Below are 23,374 nucleotides of genomic sequence, written 5' to 3' on the forward strand. Positions count from 1 at the left end.
GCAACAGTAAACTTGTTTCATTAACAGCAAGGGTAAAGCCTAACCTTCGCATTTAAAGGAATAATGTGTGTTTCAAAGAAAAATTATTTCGTTATTTATAATGACTTATGCAAAGCAAACGTGTTACAAATTTGGGTGCTTGTGTGAAATTTTGTATTTGTATTTGTACTTGAAAGCGCACGAAATGTTTACAACGTAAATGGTCAAAAATGAATAAATCAAACAGGGAGCTACACCAAAATTCGTAATCTGCCTATTAGATGATCCGTGCTGAAACCGTACAGGTCTCTCTTCAATATAACTGTGATGTACTCAATCACTCTACAATTTCCACTACAGCAGCTGTTTGAATATCAAGCTGAAGTGTCGAGCGATGAGTATTGTCGTTGAGATCCTCACCTTCAGCCCTGTCAAAAACCTATCGTGTGCCGTACTCTTGAGTTCTTCTGAAGGAGGCAACAGCTTCCATTTACCCTCTAACTCTTTCTTCAGGTCTTCCAAATTCTTGTTTACACTTTTTTTGGTGTCTGTCCTGATAAACAGACGAGAAAAATTTTATTGCACATAAATAAAAACTCCTACGACAGTTACGCACACGTCAGGTGTATTTACCATTTGCTATCCATATCCAAATTATATCAGAAAACACAATTTATGTCAAAAAAGTTCCTAACCATAATTATTTACATCAAATAGTTAAAACACAACAACTGCCATTCATATCAAATTCATCGGCGGGCCGCGGGAATCTGTTTTCAGTGTCTTTCAGTGTTACCAACCAAAGAGATAAGTATTTTTCTTAATTTATTTATTTGCCCTCGATTAGACCATTTACTCGTTAAAGTGTGATAACAGATATATTAATGACATAATATAAGCTTTTCTGGGTATAATTAATGTTTAATATCAGTTGTACTTTCCAGAATGTGAAATATCGATTGTGATGTAGACTGCACGTTACTGTTGATGATAGGTGTTAGGAAAATGTTTCTGGCTTCTTTATATTGTGGGCAATGGTTTGTGTCTCGATATGTCGTATCAGCAGAGTTGCAGGCAGAGCATTGAATTACATGTACTCGAAATAGGTGTAGTAACTTATCCTGTCGTTCACAATAAATATCTTTCGGTATTCGATAATCGATAGTGCACTCTATTGTACGAGAATACTGCTGAGTGCATAGCAAGGCAAAGCAAATAAATCTAAACAACTACTGTAAATAGCAACAATAACCATGCTGGGAGCGCCAAAGTTGCTTATTTTCGTCCACGGTGTGTGCTGTGGTCTCGTCACAACTCGTGGTGTAATTAATGCAGAGACAGTTTATCAGCGTCCGTAAATAGTCTCAAACCATGATATATCCTGAATTAATGGTTGAATTTGGACACAATCACATCCTGTGATCCGTGAATTCTGATGGTATTTGACTTGTCATGTATCGAGCACTGTTTAGCGAATGGTACGCCGATATTCCGAAATAGGATCCTTCCACGGTCATTCTTTTGCCATACACTGTTCCATGTGTGACCTGACAGACCTCTAATTTTAAATAGCCATAAAAATCCCATTCAGCAATTTCAGTGAAACAATTCAGTTTTGTTATGTAAGAGGTTACGTTAATATAGCAGAATGAAATATATTCAAATAAATTTTGAAGTTTAATTTTAGGAAAAATGCGCATGTAAACAGAAAACTCCACAAAATGTACATTACATGATAATGCTATAACAACTTAAATGGCCTGCACTCTAAAATTTACTTTTTGCGTTATTATTATAATATACTGTTCATGTAATAGTAAAAACATAAGCTAATCCCTTAAGACAGTCAAAAATAAAAATTACTCTAGCGTCAGTACTTTTTAGTTTCCTTCTGAAAAGCCTTCTGTGTAGCCACTGCAGGTTTTTTGTTAAGCATTCAAGCTAGATTGGCTTCTTGGAGCAATGACAAACACAAGGTTACTTATTTTTTGGAGCACAAGTGGACAGTGTTTCGCATTTTGGCCACTATGTATGAGAATCGGGCCTTGAGACTTCGCTATGCCTGCTACAGGAATAACACCTACACCAGAATATCTTAACATAATAACTGAACTTTAGTTGATCATAGAATGCTAACTAGAGAGCTCACGAGGATGAACATTAAATACAGGTCTTGTGAGACTAGTACTGTGAGAACAGATCAGTTATGCTTAGTGAGCTCATTTGCTTGTGTGATAGGTACGTTTTACATAGGACTCCATACAAGACATAAGGTAAAAAACAATGAATAACCATCATACGAAAATTAGCAAGAAAAGAATAAAAGTTCTGCACATTGTAAGAGCAAAATACAGCGCTCCATGCGGAATGCAAAGAACTGCTTGGTGCAGTTGCGAAAATTGACACTTGCACTCTGGTTGACACTCACTTACTAACAAAACACAGGCCAAATGATGGCTGCAGTCAGTACAACAGCCTGCTCAACAGGAGTGGAGCACCATCTAGAAAGAGTGCAAATGACAGCCAGATCTCATTGTGCAGTGTGATACAGAAGCTGTTGGCAAAGGCGGTGCAGTTTTCCGGTTCGCTTCTGGGGTGCAGGCTGCTGCAGGACCAGGCGGTGGAGGAGACAGTGGTTGTTGGCCTGCAGGTGGTGGTGATTCATTGAACATGTAGGCCAGTTTAACTCCGTCGACGGTGACAGTGGTATGTTTTCCATTGAACAGACTGTCCCTGGTGTGATCTTCCCTACTGACAACCTGATGAGGACTAGTGAAGAGGAGCTGGAGAGCCACTCTGATGCCATCACTAAGTAGCTTCATGTGTCAGCATGTGCTGAGATCTGTGTGTGTAAACAGTTCACCGGTACCGTATATGGATGGCTGTGGCGAGTGTCCTCTGTGAGACACCCAACGAGTGTAGATGTGTCGACCTCTTGTCCCAGGGCTGCTTCTATGAAATTTCAGGGTAGTCTCAGTGTTTCCCGTTATAGTAGCTGTGCCAAGGAAATGCCCAGGTCTGGTCTGTAGGTGGTGCGAACCAGAGCAGGACAACTGGCAGGGCCTCAGTTTGCCCAGATGCATGGCGTATCAGGGCCGCTTTCAATGTGCGGTGCCATCATTCCACTATTCTGTTGCTGGTCGGGTGGTATCTGGTCATCCGATGATTGCTCATGCCACAAAGTGCTGCAAATTTTGCGAACAACTTGGACTCAAATTTTCTGCCCCAGTCAGTTGTGACATGGAGAGTGTAGACAAACCTCAATATTCAGTGTGTATGAATGACTGCGCCAAGGTTTCAGCTGAGATATTGACTATCAGGATTGCTTCAGGCCAATGAGTGAATCCATCATCACAGTTTAGCAGGTAACGCTGGCCGTTCGAGGGCAGTAACACTCTGACGGCGTCTGAATGTGGACATGTATAAAGTGCACTATGATGCTGGGGAAATTACCTACTGGAATATGACTGTGTTTGCTAATCTAACTGCGATGGCACTGTAGACAGCACTTTTTCCACTCTCTCAGATTCTTCTTTGCCCATGGCCACACGAATCAAGCTAGAACTTGACGGAGCATAGACCTTGTACCTGGATGGTAGAGGTTGTGTAAGGATTTGAATGCTTGCTGACGGAAGTTTGGAGCAAGTATGCACGTGGCTTGGCTGTAGACTCATCACAATACAGTTATTCGCTGGTGCCAGGAATGCCCACGAGTTGTAGCCGTAATGATGAACGCATGTCTTGTAACAGGTCTTAAAGCTCTTGATCTGACCTCTGTTCTTTGGTGAGCGTTGTGTAGTCCATTGTAGAGACACTTCCAATGCGAAAGATGCAGTCTGACACAATGTTGTCCATACCTGAGATGTGCTGGATGTCCATGGTGAATTGGGCTCCGTACTGTAGGTGATTGTGTTGTCTTAGTGAGCAGTTCAGGTTATTTTGCTGGATGCTGAAAGTCAGCAGCTCGCGATCAGTAAATATTGTGAAAGCGCAAGCTTCAACAAGAGGGTAGAAGTACCTGACAGCTTCATACATTGCCAGTAATTCCCTGTCATATGTGCTTACTTTCTTCTGTGAGGTGGTCAGCTTTTTAGAAAAGAAAGCTAGTGGCTGTGAAGGCTCATCAGTATGTTGCGAAGTACACTGCCTATTGCAGTCTGATCGTGTCTACTACTGCAGCCAACAGTGCTTTCGACTCAGGATGTGCCAACAATGCCACGTCCATTATCACTTGTTTAGTCTTCTCAAGTGCCGCGATCATATCGTCTATCCAAGTAATTGATAAGTTGCCATTAGCCTTCAGGCCCACCAGTGTAGATGTCAGCAGATCTTAAACTTCAGCTGCATGCGGCAGGTACCATCGATAAAAGTTCAGCATGCCTAAATAGCGCCTCAGTTCTCTGTATGTGGCTGATCGGGGCAGCTGGCAGGTAGCCTCAACATTGTCCGGCAATGGTAGTGAGCCATAGGGGGTAATGTTGTAGCCTAGAAAGTCTATCTGCAACTGTCTGAAGATACATTTCACCATGTTCAGCACAATTCCGTGTTCACTCAGTCATTGGAAAAGCAGGCAGTGTCCTTTTGGTGATGCGGAGAACGCTGTTATCTAGGTTTGTGAAGCAAAACAAGACTATGTAGCACTGCATCAATGTACCTCTGCCAACCTGTTCCGCGTTCCGGAGGCCGAAAGTCATGAAGTTGCTCTCAAAGAGGCTAAATGGCGTAATAATGGCTGTCTTTGAGATTTACTCATCAGCCACCGGAATCTGTGTGCAGACCTTGGCATAATTTAGTACAGTGTACACACAAGCACCGCTCAGTGCATAGTTGTAGTCTTGGAGCAAAGGTACTGGGTAGCTGTCAGGAATCATGTGGGTATTCATAGCTCTGTAGTCTCCACAAGGTCACCTCAATTCACATTTCTTAGGAATGAGGTGCAAGGGCGAAGACCGGGGACTGTCAGATGGACGCTTAATGCCCTCTTTGATCATGTCATCTAACTCACCCTTCACCATTATGGTGCTAGCCTTCAATGTCGGCACTAGATTCGCGGCCCCTGAGTCGTCTTGATGTGATGGACAATGTTGTGTCAGACATCCTGAAGTATGGTGTCTCCATTAACTCTGGAAAGTCTTTCAGTAATGTGGAATATTATATTCATCACCCACAGTGGTTATCAGCCAGGCAGATTGGATGGGTGTCCGGTGCCAGAAGCCTGCAGCTGTGGTCTGGCTTCCAAGGTGGGTATTAGACATGGATGGTAAAATGTTATAGTATGCCAAGAAATCTGCGTCTATAATTTGTCCACCCATATCTTCCACAGTGGAATTCCATGGAAAGGCATGCTATATGTGCAGGCTATATGTGGAGACAGGCGAATCATTCATGACCTCCAGGCAGAATGTCGTACGTGGTCAGCACCAATGTAGCGTGGGTAGATGCATAAATGAGAGATGGTGTCTATCAGACACTTACATAGCTGGTGCATCAGTAATTGATGAATAGCACTGTGATGCCGGCCAGCAATCTGACGAAGTGCCTACAGTCGATTGCCACTGGCATTTGGGTACCTCTGTGACTTGGTACAGTGTTCTGCACATTCTCCAAAACGCCAATGGTACCAGCAGATGCGTTTCTGAGCATCAGGTGTTGACGCATGTGACTGAGACGCAGCCCTGGTGTGAGAGAACCTTCTGTCCCACCACTGACGCTGCAACATGCTACCAGCTGGCTAATCTGTTACATCAGCTGATTGACCTTCACCGTTAATGCCTTGTACTCGCCGTGAGCTACCATGATGGTTGTACTCAAGCTCTGGGCAGTTGATACCATGTTGGGTGCTAGCAATACAACATCCGATACTTTATTGGCCAATTCTGCTACAGCATCCAGCAACATCTCTGACTACATTACTAGAATTGCATGAATGACTTTTTTGACATAGTTGACAGTTGCACGAATGGTATCACAATGAGAAAAAAAGTGAAACTTTGATAATTAAAAATAATGTAGGTGACCTGTCACTAATTGAACTTAAAGTAAATGAGACTGAAAATGAGTGAGCCAACGTTTTAGATGAAATGATTAATCAAGTCAATGATCTGGGGTTAGTGCAGACAGATGAGGATACAAATCCTGATACAGGTGGTGGTGGTGGTGGTGATAATGACTGATGATGATGATGATGATGATGATGTGTTGATGATAATGATTTTGAACTGACTGCAAATTCAGTGCAAGTAAATAATGTTAATATCCGGGATCGGGGGTCCAATCAGAAATTGTTGATGTAAATATTGATGTTCTTGATGTGGAAACAGAGGCATATAGCTAGTAAATGAAACAGTTGATGAAGTTAATCATCTTGTTGTTGTGGTCTTCAGTCCTGAGACTGGTTTGATGCAGCTCTCCATGCTCCTCTATCCTGTGCAAGGTTCTTCATTTCCCAGTACCTACTACAACCTACATCCTTCTGAATCTGTTTAGTCTATTCATCTCTTGGTCTCCCTTTACGATTTTTACCCTCCACCCTTTCTTCAAATACTAAATTGGTGATCCCTTGATGCCTCAGAATATGCCCTACCAACCGATCCCTACTTCTAGTCAAGTTGTGCCACAAATTTCTCTTCTCTCCAATTCTATTCAGTACCTCCTCATTAGTTAAGTGATCTACCCATCTAATCTTCAGCATTCTTCTGTAGCACCACATTTCAAAAGCTTATATTCTCGTCTTGTCTAAAGTATTTATCGTCCACGTTTCACTTCCATACATGGCTACACTCCATACAAATACTTTCAGAAACAACTTCCTGACACTTAAATCTATACCCAATGTTAACAAATTTCTCTTCTTCAGAAACGCTTTCCTTGCCATTGCCAGTCTACATTTAATATCCTCTCTACTTCGACCATCATCAGTTATTTTGCTCCCCAAATAGCAAAACTCATTTACTACTTTAAGTGTTTCATTTCCTAACCTAATTCCCTCAGCATCACCCGATTTAATTCGACTACATTCCATTATTCTCATTTTGCTTTTGTTGATGTTCATATTATATACTCCTTTCAGGACCCTGTCCATTCCGTTTAGCTGTTCTTCCAAGTCCATTGCTGTCTCTGACAGAATTACAATGTCATTGGCGAAACTCAAAGTTTTTATTTCTTCTCCGTGGATTTTAATTCCTACTCCAAATTTAATTCTGTTTCCTTTACTGCTTGCTCAATATGCAGATTGAATAACATCAGGGAGAGGCTACAACCCTGTCTCACCCCCTTCCCAACCACTGCTTCCCTTTCAGGCCCCTGGACTCTTATAACTGCCACCAGGTTTCTGTACATATTGTAAATAGCCTTTCGCTCCCTGTATTTTACCCCTGCCACCTTCAGAATTTGAAAGAGAGTATTCCAGTCAACATTGTCAAAAGCTTTCTCTAAGTCTACAAATGCTAGAAACGTAGGTTTGCCTTTCCTTAATCTTTCTTCTAAGATAAGTCGTAAGGTCAGTATTGCCTCACGTATTCCAACATTTCTATGGAATCCAAACTGATATTCCCCGAGGTCGGCTTCGACCAGTTTTTCCATTCATCTGTGAAGAATTCGTGTTAGTATTTTGTAGCAGTGGCTTATTATAGTGATAGTTCAGTAATTTTCACATCTGTCAACACCTGCTTTCTTTGGGATTGGAATTACTATGTTCTTCTTGAATTCTGAGGGTATTTCACCTGTCTCATACATCTTGCTCACCAGATGGTAGAGTTTTGTTAGGCCTGGCTCTCCCAAGGCTGTCAGTAGTTCTAATGAAATGTTGTCTACTCCCGGGGCCTTGTTTCAACTTAGGTCTTTCAGTGCTCTGTCAAACTCTTCGCGCAGTAGCATATCTCCCATTTCATCTTCATCTACATTCTCTTCCATTTCTATAGTATATTCCTCAAGAACATCGCCCTTGTATAGACCCTCTATGTACTCCTTCCACCTTTCTACTTTCCCTTCTTTGCTTAGAACTGGGTTTCCATCTGAGCTTTTGATATTCATGCAAGTGGTTCTCTTTTCTCCAAAGGTCTCTTTAATTTTCCTGTAGGCAGTATCTATCTTACCCCCCTAGTGATATGTGCCTCTACATCCTTACATTTGTCCTCTAGCCATCCCTGCTTAGCCATTTTGCAGTTCCTGCCGATCTCATTTTTGAGACATTTGTATTCCTTTTTGCCTGCTTCATTTACTGCATTTTTATATTTTCTCCTTTTATCAATTAAATTCAATATCTCTTCTGTTACTCAAGGATTTCTACTAGCCCTCTCTTTTTACCTACTTGATCCTCTGCTACCTTCACTACTTCGTCTTTCAAAGCTACCCATTCTTCTTCTGCTGTATTTCTTTCCCCCATTCTTGTCAATCGTTCCCTAATGCTCTCCCTGAAGCTCTCTACAACCTCTGGTTCTTTCAGTTTATCCAGGTCCCATCTCCTCAATTTCCCACTTTTTTGCAGTTTCTTCAGTTTTCATCTACAGTTCATAACCAATAGATTGTGGTCAGAATCCACATCTGCCCCTGGAAATGTCTTACAATTTAAAACCTGGTTTCTAAATCTCTGTCTTACTATTATATAATCTATCTGACACCTTCCAGTATCTCCAGGTTTGTTCCGTGCATACAACCTTTTTTTTTATTCTTGAACCAAGTGTTAGCTATGATTAAGTTATGCTTTGTGCAAAATTCTACGAGGCGGCTTCCTCTTTCATTTCTTCCCCCCAATCCGCATTCACCTACTACATTTCCTTCTCTCCATTTTCCTACTATCAAACTCCAGTCACGCATGACTATTAAATTTTCGTCTCCCTTCACTATCTGAATAATTTCTTTTATCTCATCATTTAATCATCTTGTTAACAGATAATGTCAAGCTTTGGAAATTAATAGTAAAGTAATTGAAATGTGATTAGTAAGTGTCAATGTAATTAATGCTGTGATGATGCGTGGTTCTTTCGAAAAAAGGAGGATTGCAAAAGCAAAGAAGTTTGTGCCTCAACTACCAGCAGTTGCTATATGCAAACTATTGGATGTTAACCCATAACCTGAAGCATCAGTCTCTCAAAAATATCACACATTATACATATTCAGTGTTGCTGAACCACAAAAAACCACAGTCTCTTTTTTTCAGTATCTTCATTTTAATACTTGCCATTTGTAAAGCAACACCCAACAGTCAGCTTGACTTTGTCAGTCTAATGATAAAGTACAATATGAACAGGATAGTTGCTACACTCCATATAGTAGACAGGCACAAGAAAAAGCTGTCATGAAATGAGCTTCCAGCCAACAAGGCCTTTGTCAAAAAAAGACAAAAAACACACACACACAAAACCATAGTCTCTCTTCACCTGCCAGAGACTGTGATCATGTGTGTGTGAGTTGCGTTTGCATGAGTGTGTGAGAGTATGTGTGTGTGTGTGTGTGCTTGTGTATGGTTGGGTGTTGTCCTTTTGCAACAAATGCCTTGTTGGCAGAAAACTCATTTAGTGAAAGTCTTTTTGTTGTGCCTGTCTGCTGTATGGAGGGTACGATTCAGCATCTCCGCTATATGGTGAGTAGCAACCATCCTTTTCATAACATTCTATCCTGGATTTTCCATTGTTTGATAAAGTTTATTATTTAGAGCTGAACACGGAAATTGGATGCCTATTCAAGAGTATGTTCCACATTAAGTGTAACAGTTAGACAAGTCCAATAGACCGCATGTTTGTAATTACTACATATTTTGCTTTCAATTTTTTTTATTTTCTTGTTATAGCATTCAATTATATACATGAATGTATGATGTTTTTCAGGTATACCATGGATCGACTTACTAAGAGGAATAAGATCACTGTAGTTGATACAAATTTTGAAGCTCGAGTGCTAAAGCAATTATGTGATATAGGTGAAGGGGAAAATGGGAACAATGATGATATTTTTGATGATTCTGAAGCTGATTCAGATTTTGTGGTAGCTGATGGTCATCTTGAAACAGAGAGTGATACTGGTGAGGAAAATGGAGGGGATGAGGAAGGGGAAGGGATAGTAGGTTATGGGTGGGGGGGAGATAAGAGTGTGTCTGGTGGAGTATGCAGGGACTAGACTGCCACAAGTGCAGTGTTGAGAAGGTGGGAAGAGGGTGGGGGGACCAAACAGGAAGCGAAAAAGGAGATGAATGTGGATGGGGAAAGATTAGTGAGTGCACTGGCAGAGGACAGCACACAGAGAGGATGAGGGGATTTGATAGGGCAGACGAGCTGAAAATTGTTGGGTGGAGGGTGTGGGGACAGTAAGTTTCTGTAGATTGAGGCTGGGATAATTTTGGGAGTGGATAATTTTTTTAAGGATAACTCCCATGTGTGCAATACAGAAAAGCCAGTGGTGAAGGGGATGAGCCATATGGTTTGGATGGTGACGCAGTTATTGAAATCAAGCATGCTAAATTCAGCTGCATGTTGTGCCACAGGGTCATCTACTTTGCTCGTGGTCACAGTTTGATGGTGACGGTTCATCCTGGTGGAAAGCTGAGCAATGATTGCAGCAGAGCTGATATAAGGTAGCTGCTTGCACAGGTGACCTGGCCTCTTATGGGGTAAGATAAGCACTTTTTACAGTACCAGAACAGGAAGTGCTGGGTGAGTGGTTCAGGCAGGTCTTCACCTGGGTCTTCCACCAGAATATGTTCCCTGTGGAATAGGGGTTGGAATTGGCAGTGATATAGGGATGGACAAGGATGTTGTGGAAGTTGGATGGGCAATTTGGAACACGATGTTGGGATGGGTGAGAAGGAGCTTTGACAGGAAGTCCCTCATTTCAGGGCATAATGATAGGCAATCAAAGTCCTGACTTTCCTTTGCCACTTGTTCTTGGGGGTGGTAGGAGCATTGGGTGTATGTGGAGAAATGGCACAGGATATTTGTTTGTGGGCTGGATCCATGGGATAGTTCCTGTATGTGAAGATGTTGGCGAGACCATCAGCATAATGGGCAAGGAAGTTTTTGTCACTGCAGATACGCCATCCTTGGGTGCACCAGGCTGTATAAGAGAGATTTTTTGGTGTAGAAGAGAAGACCGTTGTTGACATGCAAGTACTGTTGGTGGTTGGTGTGGATGTAGCCATTACAGAGGAGGAGATCAATGTCCAGGAAAAGGGCCTTCTTAGTTAAGGAGGACCAGGGGAAGCAGATGGGAGAGGAGGTGTTGAGATTGAGAAGGAATGAGGATAGGGTGTCTTGGCCCTGAATCCAGATCATAAAGCTATTGTCAATCAACCTGAACTGGACTGGGGGTGTGGCATTTTTGGAGGCTAGCAAGCTCTCCTCTAGATGACCCATAAACAGGTTGGTGTAGGAGGGAGCCATGCAGGTGCCCTTGGCTATGCCACGAATTTGTTTGTATATATTATAGGCCAACTAGAGGAGACCTTGCCAGTCTCCAAAAATGCCAAACGCTTAATCTGGTTCAGCTCCATTGATGATATCTTCGTGATCTGGACTCAGGGTCAAAATACTCTATCCTCATTCCTTCACAACCTCAACACCTTCTCTCTCATCCACTTCACCTGGCCTTCCTGAACCCAGCATTCCACCTTCCAGGACATTGATCTCCTCCTCTCTGATGGCTCCATCCACATCTCTGTCCATATTAAAACCACCAACGACCAAGAGTACCTGCATTTCAACAGCTGTCATCCATTCCACACCGAAAAATCCCTCCTAAACAGCCTGACTTCTGGAATTGTGTAGAAATGATGCTATTAATTTGGACAATTTTATAACAGGAGATGGGTTATGAGTTGCGATGAAGAGACAGAGCTCTAGTGGCACTCCTTGCAGTCACTGTGCCACGAGAAGGCACGCATGAGCAGATCGAAAGTGAATGCAGTGCTCCTTGTGCTTGTTCTATTGTTCACCATGACTTTATACAAGTATAACACTGTTTCAAAGGCTCAAAAATTGCATCCAGATAACCAGCTTCTTGGAGAGGGATTATCTAGTCAAAAAACAATGCAGCAATACTGCCTCAGACCTCTTAAAGACCTGAGCTCTCTCCAGAAGACTTTCTTTTCTGTTTCTCCTGCTCAAGATAATCAGCAATGTGAAAGCTGCTGTTACACAAGCCCTAAAGGATGTTCCAACCCAGGCCTTCCAGACTGCCTGCAATACTTGGAAATCTCCCTGGAAAAAATTTGTTGACACTAGATAGTCTTGTTTTGAAGAATTTGGTGAATTGTACCATTCTGATCAATATATTGTTATTGATCTACTGACATTGCTTGCTGGACTAACCTTGTAGTTAATGGTCTGGCTTGTAACACATTAAAAAAGTAATCCAGAAGTAATCCCAGTAATTAACAATGTGACACTATATGTGCACCCATATTCTGCAAACCACTATGAAGTACATGGCCATGGGTACTTCCAACTGTACAACATATTAGGTTTCTTCCTGTTCCATTCATGTTTGGAGCATGAGAAGAATGACTGTTTAGATGCCTATGTGTACATTGACATTAGTTTAATTGTAACTTCATGATCCCAATGGGAGATCCCTCCCATAGCCAATTGTACATAAAATCATACAGCCTTCTATCCACTCACTTAGCTATCAGTCTCTTGTGGCTATAGAAGACAGCAAAAGGAAACTTAAGTTTTAAATCTAGCATTTCAAAAATCATTCATGGAAGGGGATCATATACAGGTTGACAAGTATTTAAACTGACAAACTCAGGGAGGTTGCAGGGGACATCAAAACAAATATTTTTCCGTAATGTCATTTTTTCCTATAAGAAGTATTTAAACTGGTCAAGGAAGATTTCTTTGGCGGCAAATTAATTAAACCAACAGACATGTTTCCATTTTTTTATGACCAAGAGACAACGCATTAACACAACCCAGTTTCAATTACAGTAGATTTTCAAAAATGTCTCCACTGACACGTAAACAAAGGTTACACTGTCTCACACGGGCAAAAACCCCAGTAGTATCCTGAATTGTTCCTGCTGCTGCTACTATCAAGGCAACCAGATCCTCTTCTGATGCAACAGGAGTTGCGTAAACAAGGTTGCGCATCTCTCCCCACACAAAAAGGTCCAGAGGGGACATATCTGGGGATCGAGCAGCCCAGGGTACAGGACCACCTCTGTCAATCCATGTTTCTGGGAACCGTCGGTCCAGGAATCGACGCACACGACGACTGAAATGTGCCGGCGCCCTGTCATGTTGGAACCACATGTGTTGTCTTGTAGGGAGCATGACATCTTCCAGCAATTCTGGCAATGCTCTGGCGAGAAATTTGTAATAGTGCCTGCCATTTAATGGCCTAGGTGGCTGATACGGCCCAATTAAACAGTCCCCAACAACACCGACCCACACATTAACGAAGAACCGCACTTGATGAGCACTAGTAACTGTGGCATGTGCGTTATCCTCATTCCAAACATGCAAATTGTGCATGTTGAAGACTCCATCACGCTCGAACGTTGCTTCATCGGTAAACAACACAGAGGATGGAAATGTAGGATGCATTTCACACTGTTCCAGGTACCACTGCGAAAACTGAGCTCTGGGTGGACAATCAACTGGTTCCAGGTTGTGGACACGCTGTAAGTGAAATGCATGTAACAATTGTTCTCGAAGAACTCTTCTTACATTTGTCTGATTCGTCCCCATGTTACGTGCAATTGCACGAGTACTCATTGAAGGATCCCCCTCCACGTGCTGCAAGATAGATTCCTCAAATAGCAGTGTTCATACCGTGCGATGGCGTCCCTGTCCAGGTAATCTGCTAAATGACCCGGTCTCATACCCTCCGCGTGCTGCAAGATAGATTCTTCAAATTGCAGCGTTCTTACTGTGCGATGGCGTCCCTGTCCAGATAATCTGCTAAATGACCCGGTCTCATGCAGACATTGGTACACAGCAGCAAAGGTCGTATGATGCAGGATACGGCAATTAGGATATTGTTGTTGATAAACCCGCTGTGCAGCTTGTCCGTTATGGTGTGCTACGTAGTATGCACCAACCATATTACTGTACTCACTCCAGGTGTATCACTCCATTAGTAAACAGAGACAATGCACTACTACACTGGTGGACAGCAGTTGCTTACAACTGAAGTGCGTAATACGCTCTCTAACAACTGAAGATCGTAATACTCATAGGAAAAAATGACATTTGGGAAAAATATTTGTTTTGGTGTCCCCTACAACCTCCCAGAGTTTGTTGGTTTAAATACTTTTCACCCTGTAGACATATGACAGTCTGATTGTAGCATGAACTCCTGTATGGATGACATTGAAATAGGCATCCCAGGCAGTGAGAGACAACTGAAACAGTCAATGTAAATGTCGTGTGACTAGGGCCTCCCGTCAGGTAAACCATTTGCCGGGTGCAAGTCTTTCAATTTGACGCCACTTCAGCAACTTGCGCGTCGATGGGGATGAGATGATAATGATTAGATCAACATAACACCCAGTCCCTGAACAGAGCAAATCTCCGACCCAGCCGAGAATTGAACCCAGGCACTTAGGATTGACATTCTGTCACAGTGACCACTCAGCTACCGGGGACGGACAACTGAAACAGTTGAAAACAAATAAGTCACTGAGCCTGGATGGAATCCATATTCTGTTTTATAGAGAGTACTTTTTGTCATTATTTTGAAGTGAGACTGCATCACCTATAAGTACTTTATTTATAAGCATGAACAGTTTCACGGCATTTTAGCTGCATCATCAGGAACAGTAAAATCACACCATGTTCTGATCAGAAAAGAGAATGGGAAGACTCAGCATTCATAGTCAGCAATTTTTCAATAAGTAGCGGATGTCAATTATAAAATAGCATAAAACAACATAGAACACTTCCTTGATACCATGGTGAGTTGACAGTTCCACATACACCAAAAAAGTGATCAAAAATCACCTGTTTATGGCCATCTATGGGATTATGTAAAATTAAGCTGCACCAGTCCCTCATTTACTAGTGCAAGCATGCGCAGTGGATGAGTATCAATAGACAACATTTCAAAATGGCTTTAGTCCCTTAGTTAGGTTGCATTAATCACAATTCTCCTGACCTTAGCAAAGTCCCAAGTGATTGGAAAAAAGCACAGGTGACTCCTATATATGTTGTTGTTGTCTTCAGTCCTGAGATTGGTTTGATGCAGCTCTCCATGCCACTCTACCTTGTGCAAGCTGCTTCATCTCCCAGTACATACTGCAGCCTACATCCTTCTGAATCTACTTAGTGTATTCATCTCTTGGTCTCCCTCTGTGATTGTTACCTTCCATGCTGCCCTCCAGTACTAAATTGGTGATCCCTTGATGCCTCAAAACATGTCCTACCAACCAATCCCTTCTTCTAGTCAAGTTGTGCCACAAGTTCCTCTTCTCCCCAATTCTATTCAGTACCTCTTCAATAGTTATGTAATCTACCCATCTAATCTTCAGGATTCTTCTGTAGCACCACATATCGAAAGCTTCTATTCTCTTCTTGTCCAAACTAGTTATTGTCCATGTTTCACTTCCATACACTTAAATCTATACTCGATGTTAACAAATTTCTCTTTTTCAGAAACGCTTTCCTCGCCATTGCCAGTCTACGTGTCTCATTTCCTAATCTAATTCCCTCAGCATCACCCGACTTGATTCGACTACGTTCCATTATCCTCGTTTTGCTTTTGTTGATGTTCATCTTATATCTGCCTTTCAAGACATTATCCATTCCATTCAACTGCTCTTCTACCTCCTTTTCTGTCTCTGACAGAATTACAATGTCATCGGCGAACCTCAAAGTTTTTATTTCTTCTCCATGGATTTCAATACCTACTCCAAACTTTTCTTTTGTTTCCTTTACTGCTTGCTCAATATACAGATTGAATAACATCGGAGAGAGGCTACAAGCCTGTCTCACTCCCTTCCCAACCACTGCTTCCCTTTCATGTCCTTCGACTCTTATAACTGCCATCTGGTTTCTGTACAAATTGTAAATAGCCTTTCGCTCCCTGTATTTTACACCTGCCACCTTCAGAATTTGAAAGAGAGTATTCCAGTCAACATTGTCAAAAGCTTTCTCTAAGTCTACAAATTTTAGAAATGTAGGTTTGCCTTTTTTGATCTAGCTTCTAAGAGAAGTCATAGGGTCAGTATTGCCTCACGTGTTCCAATATTTCTACAGAATCCAAACTGATCTTCCCCCAGGTCGGCTTCTACCAGTCTTTCCATTCGTCTGTAAAGAAGTCGCATTGGTATTTTGCATCCGTGACTTATTACCTTTATATAATCTATCTGAAACCTGTCAGTATCTCCAGGCTTCTTCCATGTTTACAATCTTCTTTTATGATTCTTGAACCAAGTGTTAGCTATGATTAAGTTATGCTCTGTGCAAAATTCTACCAGACGGCTTCCTCTTTCATTTCTTACCCCCAATCCATATTCACCTGCTAATTACTTTCTCTTCCTTTTCCTACTATCAAATTCCAGTCACCCATGACTATTAAATTTTCGTCTCCCTTCACTTTCTGAATAATTTCTTTTATCTCATCATACATTTCTTCAATTTCTTTATCATCTGCAGAGCTAGTTGGCATATAAACCTGTACTACTGTAATAGGTGTGGGCTTCATGTCTATCTTGGCCACAAAATGCGTTCACTATGCTGTTTGAATGGACCCACAAAATTACAGATCAATATAATTATACGAGTTTGCTGCAGAATCTTTGAGCATTTTGTAAGTTCAAACATAATAAAGTTTCTTGAGATCGAAAAGCTTCTGTACACAAATCAGCATGGATTTATAAATCATTGCCTGTGCAAAACTCAGCTAGTGCTTTTCTTACATGATGCCCTGTGAATTGTGGATGAAAGACAACTAACAATTCCATATCCCTAGATTTCCAAAAAGTGTTTGACACAGCATCCCACTGGAGGCTAATAAAGAACTGACCGTGTGGAATAGGTTCTCAGATATGTGAGTGCCTTGCAGACTTTTTAAGTAATAGAACACAGCACATTGTCCTGTGCACCAAGTATTCATCAGAGATGAGAGTATCATCAGGAGTGTCCCACAGAAGCATAATAGTACCGCTCTTGTTCTTTATACACGTAAATAAATTGACAGATAAGGTGAACAACAATATGCAACTGTTTGCTGATGACTCCTTAGTATATGAGAAAGCATCATCATTGAGTGACTATAGGAGGATACTGGATGACTTAGACAGAATTTTTCTGTGGTATAAATAATGGGATCTTGTTCTTAATCTAGAAAGGTGTGGACTAATGTAGATGAGTAGGAAAAGCAATTCTGTAAAATTTGAACGCAGTATTTGTGGCTTGCTGCTTGACACAGTCACTTCAATTAAATATCCAGGCATAACACTACAAAGTGATATAGAATGGAACAATCCCAAGAGGTTGATTGGAGGGAAGGCAAATGCCTGACTGCCACCAATGTACATCTTGCATAAAGGCCACAAAAACAAGATAAGAAAAGTTAGAGCTCATACACAGCCAGCTCATACACAGCCATATAGTCAGTCTTTTTACATTGCAAATGGAACAGGAAAGGGAATTACCAGGAATGCTACAAGGGCACAAGGTACACTCTGTCATAGTGACTTGCAGAATATGGATGTGGAGGTAGATGTAGTGGTTTATGGTATATTCTTAGACTTCTCACTAAATACTAATTCTTGAAACTTTGAAAGGAGGCATCCACTGGATAGGTGGTCTCTACCTTCAAACATCTGGCAATTGAGGTATTTCAGGATTTTAGTGATTCTCTCCCATGAGTCAGACAACCAATTAGTGAAGTCCGGTAGCAGGAGAAACAGGACTTCTGATCATGTGAATACATGTTGACAAATACAAAATCAAATAGGGGTAATGCAGATTTTGGTTTAATAATGAATAAGAAAGTAGCAATTCAGGTAAGCTACTATGAATAGCATAGTGAACACATTTTCTTAGCCAAAATAGACATGAATCCTGATTCCACCACAGTAGTATAAGCTTATATGGCAACTAGCTTTGCAGATGATAAAGAGATTGAAGAAATTTTATGATAAGATAAAAGAAAAAAGAAATTATTCAAATAGTTAAAGGAGACGAATTATGGGGGGCTGCAATTTGATAGTAGGTAAAGGAAGAGAAGGAAAAAACAATAGGTTTTTTAGATTAGATTAGATTTACTTTCATTCCAATTGATCCGTAGTGAGGAGGTCCTCCAGGATGTGGAACATGTCAGAAAAACAACAATACATGACAAATATTTACAACTAAAACAAATAAGCTAATGTACCATTCCACAGGTCCCAAGTGGAATGATCGTCATATTTTAATGAACACTAAGAGTCATTTTACAAATACTAATGCACTGAATTTAAAATAAAAAAGTTTTTTATTTATTTATAAGGTAATAAACATGTAATACAACTACTGAAATACTTATTTACAATGAACACATTACTGCACTGAAATGGTGCAGAAGTTAGATTATACTTACACACAACCACACACACACACACACAGACACAGACACACAAATTTTCAGTGAACACATTACTGCACTGAAATTGTGCAGAAGTTATGTTGTACTTATATACAAATCAGTTGGTTTTACTAAGAAATTCATCAATGGAGTAGAAGGAGTTGGCCACCAATAAATCCTTTAGGCTTCTCTTAAACTGAATTTCATTGGTTGTTAAGCTTTTTATGGCTGCTGGCAAGTTATTGAAAATGTGTGTTCCTGAATAATGCACACCTTTTTGTACAAGACTAAGTGACTTTAAATCCTTGTGAAGATTATTCTTATTTCTAGTATTGATTCCATGAATTGAGCTGTTGGTTTGAGAAAGTGATATATTTTTAACGACAAATTTCATTAAGGAATAAATATATTGGGAAGCTGTAGTTAGTATCCCTAGTTCCCTAAACAGGCTTCTGCAGGATGTTCTTGAGTTCACACCACATATAATTCTTACTGCACGTTTTTGTGCCCGGAAAACTTTAGCTTGGCTTGATGAATTACCCCAAAAAATAATCCCATATGACATTATGGAATGAAAGTAAGCATAGTATGCCAGCTTTTTCATTTTTATATCCCCTATGTCTGACAAAATTCGCATTGCAAACAGAGATTTGTTAAGACGCTTCAGCAGTTCTGTGGTGTGCTCCTCCCAGTTGAATTTATTATCAAGCTGTAATCCCAAGAATTTAACACTGTCCACTTCTTCTATCTTCTTGTCATCGTATGTTAGACATATACTCTTGGGACACCCCTTACAAGTTCTGAACTGCATGTAGTGTGTTTTTTCAAAGTTTAGTGACAAAGAATTGGCTAGGAACCAGTGATTAATGTCCACAAATATTTTATTGGCTGATCTTTCTAAGACTACACTTGATTTGCTATTTATTGCAATGTTTGTATCTTCGGCAAACAAAACAAACTTGGCATCTGGTAATGTTACTGATGAAAGGTCATTGATATACACAAGGAAAAGTAAGGGCCCCAAAATGGAACCTTGTGGGACCCCACATGTAATTAACTCCCAGTTGGATGATGCCTGATAGCTTGATACATGTCTCTTTCCTAATAACACCCTTTGTTTCCTGCCAGAGATATAAGATTTGAACCATTTTGCAGCATTTCCTGTTACACTATAATATTCTAGTTTACTTAAAAGGATATTGTGATTTACACAGTCAAATGCCTTTGACAGATCACAAAATATACCAGTTGCCTGCAATTTTTTGACTAATGAATTAAGTACATTTTCACTGTAAGTGTAGATAGCCTTCTCAATATCAGAACCTTTTAGAAATCCAAACTGTGACTTTGACAGTATGTTATTTGAGATAAGATGGTTATAAAGACGACTGTACATTACTTTTTCGAAAATTTTTGAGAATGCTGGCAACAGTGAAATTGGACGGAAATTTGATGCTATTTCTTTATCTCCCTTCTTAAACAGTGGCTTAACTTCAGCATATTTCAGCCATTCAGGAAATATTCCACTGATAAACGACTGGTTACACAGATAGCTTAATATGTTACTTAGCTCAGAATCACATTCTTTAATTAACTTTGTTGATATTTCATCATACCCACTAGATGTTTTTGATTTTAAAGATTTTATGATGGACATTATTTCTGTTGGGGTAGTGAGGGTCAAATTCATATTATGGAAGTTACTTGAAATGTCTGGTCTAAGGTAATCCATAGCAGCATCTACCGAACCTGACAACCCCATCTTTTCAGTAACAGTTATAAAATGTTTGTTAAAAAGTTCTGCAACACTATACACATCTGTCACCAATGCATCATTTACTCTTAATGCTATTTGTTCCTCTTCATGTCTGGTTCTACCGGTCTCCTCCTTCACTATATCCCATATTGTCTTTATTTTGTTATCTGATATGACTATCTTTTCCTTGTAATATATTTGCTTTGACATCCGTATTACAGACTTTAATATTTTGCAGAATTTCTTATAATGTGCTATAGCATCAACATTGGAAATGTTTCGGATTGACAGATACAGTTTTCTTTTGGTTTTACAAGATACCCCTATTCCTCGAGTAATCCATGGCTTCTTTGTAGACTTTGCTCTAACCTTGGTAAGTTTTGGGGGAAAGCAGTGTTCGAATAAGGTAAGCACTTTATTAGCAAAAATGTTATATTTTTCATTCATGCCATGAGCACTGTAAACATCAGTCCAGTGAATGTCTCTGAGGAGACTATGGGTGAATATTGACAGGTGGAAAGGAGTGAAAGAGGAAGCCGCCTGGTAGAATTTTGCATGGAGCATAATGTAGTCATCGCTAACATTTGGTTTAAGACTCATGAAAGAAGGTTGTATATGTGGAAGAGACATGGGGGCACCAGAAGGCTTCAGATTGATCATATAATGGTAGGACAGAGATTTTCGAACCACATTTTAAATTGTAAGACATTTCCAGAGGCAGATGTGGATTCTGAGAGCAATTTATTGATTATGAAATGTAGATTAAAGTTGAAGAAATTACAAAAAAGTAGGATTTTATGGAGATGGAACCTGGATAAACTAAAAGAACCATAAGTTGGTTGAGGGTTTCAGAGGGAGCCTTAGGCAACAGCTGACTAGAACAGGTGAAAGGAGTACTGTAGAAGAAGAATGGGTAGCTTTAAAAGATGAAACAGTGAAGGCAGCACAGGATCAAATAGGTGAGATAATGAGACCTAGCAAAAATCCTTTGGTAACACAAGAGATATTGAATGTAATTGATGAAAGGAGGAAATATATATAAAAAAAATGCAGAAAATGCAGTAAATGAAGCAAGGGAAAGGGAATACAAGTGTCCAAAAAATGAGGTTGATAGAAAGTGCAAAATGGCTAAGCAGGAATGGCTAGAAGACAAAGGTAAAGATTTCGAGACATATATCACTAGGGGAAAGATACATACAGCCTACAGGAAAATTAATGAGACCTTTGGAGAAAAGAGAAGTAGCTGTATGAATATCAAGATCTCATATGAAAAACCGGTCCTAAGCAAAGAAGGGAAAACTGAAAGATGGAAACAATACACAGGGGGTCTATACAAAGGAGATGTACGTGAGGGCAGTATTATAGAAATGGAAGAGGATCTAGATGAGGATGAAATAGGAGATATGATACTGTGAGAAGAATTTGACAGAGCATGGAAAGACCTAAGGCAAAACAAGGCCCTGGGACTAGATGACATCCTGTTAGAACTGCTGACAGCCTTGGGAGAGCCAGTTGTTTCAAAACTCTTCCATCTGGTGTGCAAGGTACATGAAACAAGTGAAATACCTTCAGACTTCAAAAAGAAAGTAATAATTACAATTCCAGAGAAAGCGGGAAGTGACAGGTGTGAATATTACCAAATTATTAGTTTAGTAAGTCATGGTTGCAAAATACTGACATGAATTCTTTACAGAAGAATCTTAAAACTGATGGAAGCTGACCTTGGAGAAGATCAGTTTGGATTATGGAAAAATGTAAGAACACATAAGGCAATACTAACCCCATGATTTCTCTTAGAAGATAGGTTAAGGAAAGGCAAACCCACATTTATAGAATTTTTGGACTTAGAGAAAGCTTTTGACAGTTTGACAGTGTTGATTAGAATACTTTCTTTGAAATTCTTAGGGTAGCGTGGAGGGGGGGGGGGGGGGTAAAAGACAGTGAACAGAAGGCTATTTATAACTTGTACAGCAACCGGATGGCGGTTATAACAGGTGAGGTACATGAAAGAGAAACAGTGGTTGAGAAGGGAGTGAGACAGGGCTGTAGCCTATCCCAGATGTTATTCAATCTCTATATTGGGCAAATAGTAAAGGAAACACAAGCATAGTTTGGAATACCTATTAAAGTGCAGGGAGAAGAAATAAAAACTTTGAAGTTTTCCGATGACATTGTAATTGTGGCAGAGACAGCAAAGAACTTGGAAGAGCATTTGGATGGAATGGACATGGTCATGAAAGCAGAATTTAAGATGAATATCAACAAAAGCAAAACAGTGATAATGGAATCTAATCAAATTAAATCAGGCGAATCTGGGGTAACTAAATTAGGAAATGAGACAGATAAAGTGGTAGGTAAGTTTTGTTATTCAGGCAGCAAAAAAACTGATGATGGCTGAAGTAGTGGGGATATAAAATGTAGACTGACAATGGCAAGAAAAGTGTTCCTGAAGAAGAGAAATTTGTTAACATCAGGTATAGATTTAGATGTCAGGCACTTGTAGACTACCCCCTTCCTTCCTACTTCCATGTATTGTCCGCATTAAAGTCTTTTATGAAGATTTGAGGGGAGCAAAGATTACAATAAACTTTCAAATTTACTTAGTTGTCATGTTGAACTGGCTCCAGTTCTTCTTGTCTAGGGGTGTGATTCTTGAAGCTGAAAATCTCACATTTTAGATCTTGACAGTTGGATTGAAATAAATAAATTTGAAGATTGTTGTTGCAGAATTTTTGTTTTTACATAAATATATTTTCTCACATTTTAGTATATGACATAGTCTTTTGATTTCTCACATTAACAAAGCTGAAATTACGTTGTTCACACAAAAATACAAAAATATGCCCAATCACATCAGAGGCATTCTTACGACTCTCACACTCTGCGGAAAAAACCATATTCCAAAGGGTTTACAGTTTTCCTTAACAAATAAATTTCTACTATTTTCTGTTACATTGTTAATTTCGATTTCATAAATGAATCCAGAAATGAACATAGTAAATTGTGCATGATTGCGTAAAAATAAGTGTGCAAATATTTCGTAATTTCAAATGTTTCTCAAAAAAAAAATTTAACTGTATATTGAAAGCTTCAATAATTGAATGTGTCATAGACACTAAAATTTTGTTGTAAAAT

At 40.1% G+C, this 23,374-nt stretch overlaps 2 protein-coding genes across 2 annotated transcripts in view; one reads left to right on the plus strand and one right to left on the minus strand.

Annotated features, from left to right (window-relative positions):
* LOC126094498 (uncharacterized) overlaps positions 1 to 746 on the minus strand; it is a 146,839-nt gene extending 146,093 nt beyond the window's left edge. Inside the window, exons 1-2 of the mRNA XM_049908911.1 lie at positions 613 to 746; positions 400 to 532 (exon numbers count right to left, since the gene is read on the minus strand). Of these exons, the coding sequence (XP_049764868.1) occupies positions 400 to 532; positions 613 to 626 (147 nt within the window). The 5' untranslated portion in view covers positions 627 to 746. The remainder of the gene's footprint in view (positions 1 to 399; positions 533 to 612) is intronic.
* Positions 747 to 1,154: 408 nt separating this feature from the next.
* LOC126094509 (prion-like-(Q/N-rich) domain-bearing protein 25) overlaps positions 1,155 to 23,374 on the plus strand; it is a 140,288-nt gene continuing 118,068 nt past the window's right edge. Inside the window, exons 1-2 of the mRNA XM_049908922.1 lie at positions 1,155 to 1,457; positions 9,804 to 9,997. Of these exons, the coding sequence (XP_049764879.1) occupies positions 1,432 to 1,457; positions 9,804 to 9,997 (220 nt within the window). The 5' untranslated portion in view covers positions 1,155 to 1,431. The remainder of the gene's footprint in view (positions 1,458 to 9,803; positions 9,998 to 23,374) is intronic.

This window comes from Schistocerca cancellata, chromosome 1, assembly GCF_023864275.1.
Source record: "Schistocerca cancellata isolate TAMUIC-IGC-003103 chromosome 1, iqSchCanc2.1, whole genome shotgun sequence".
Taxonomy (NCBI): domain Eukaryota; kingdom Metazoa; phylum Arthropoda; class Insecta; order Orthoptera; family Acrididae; genus Schistocerca; species Schistocerca cancellata.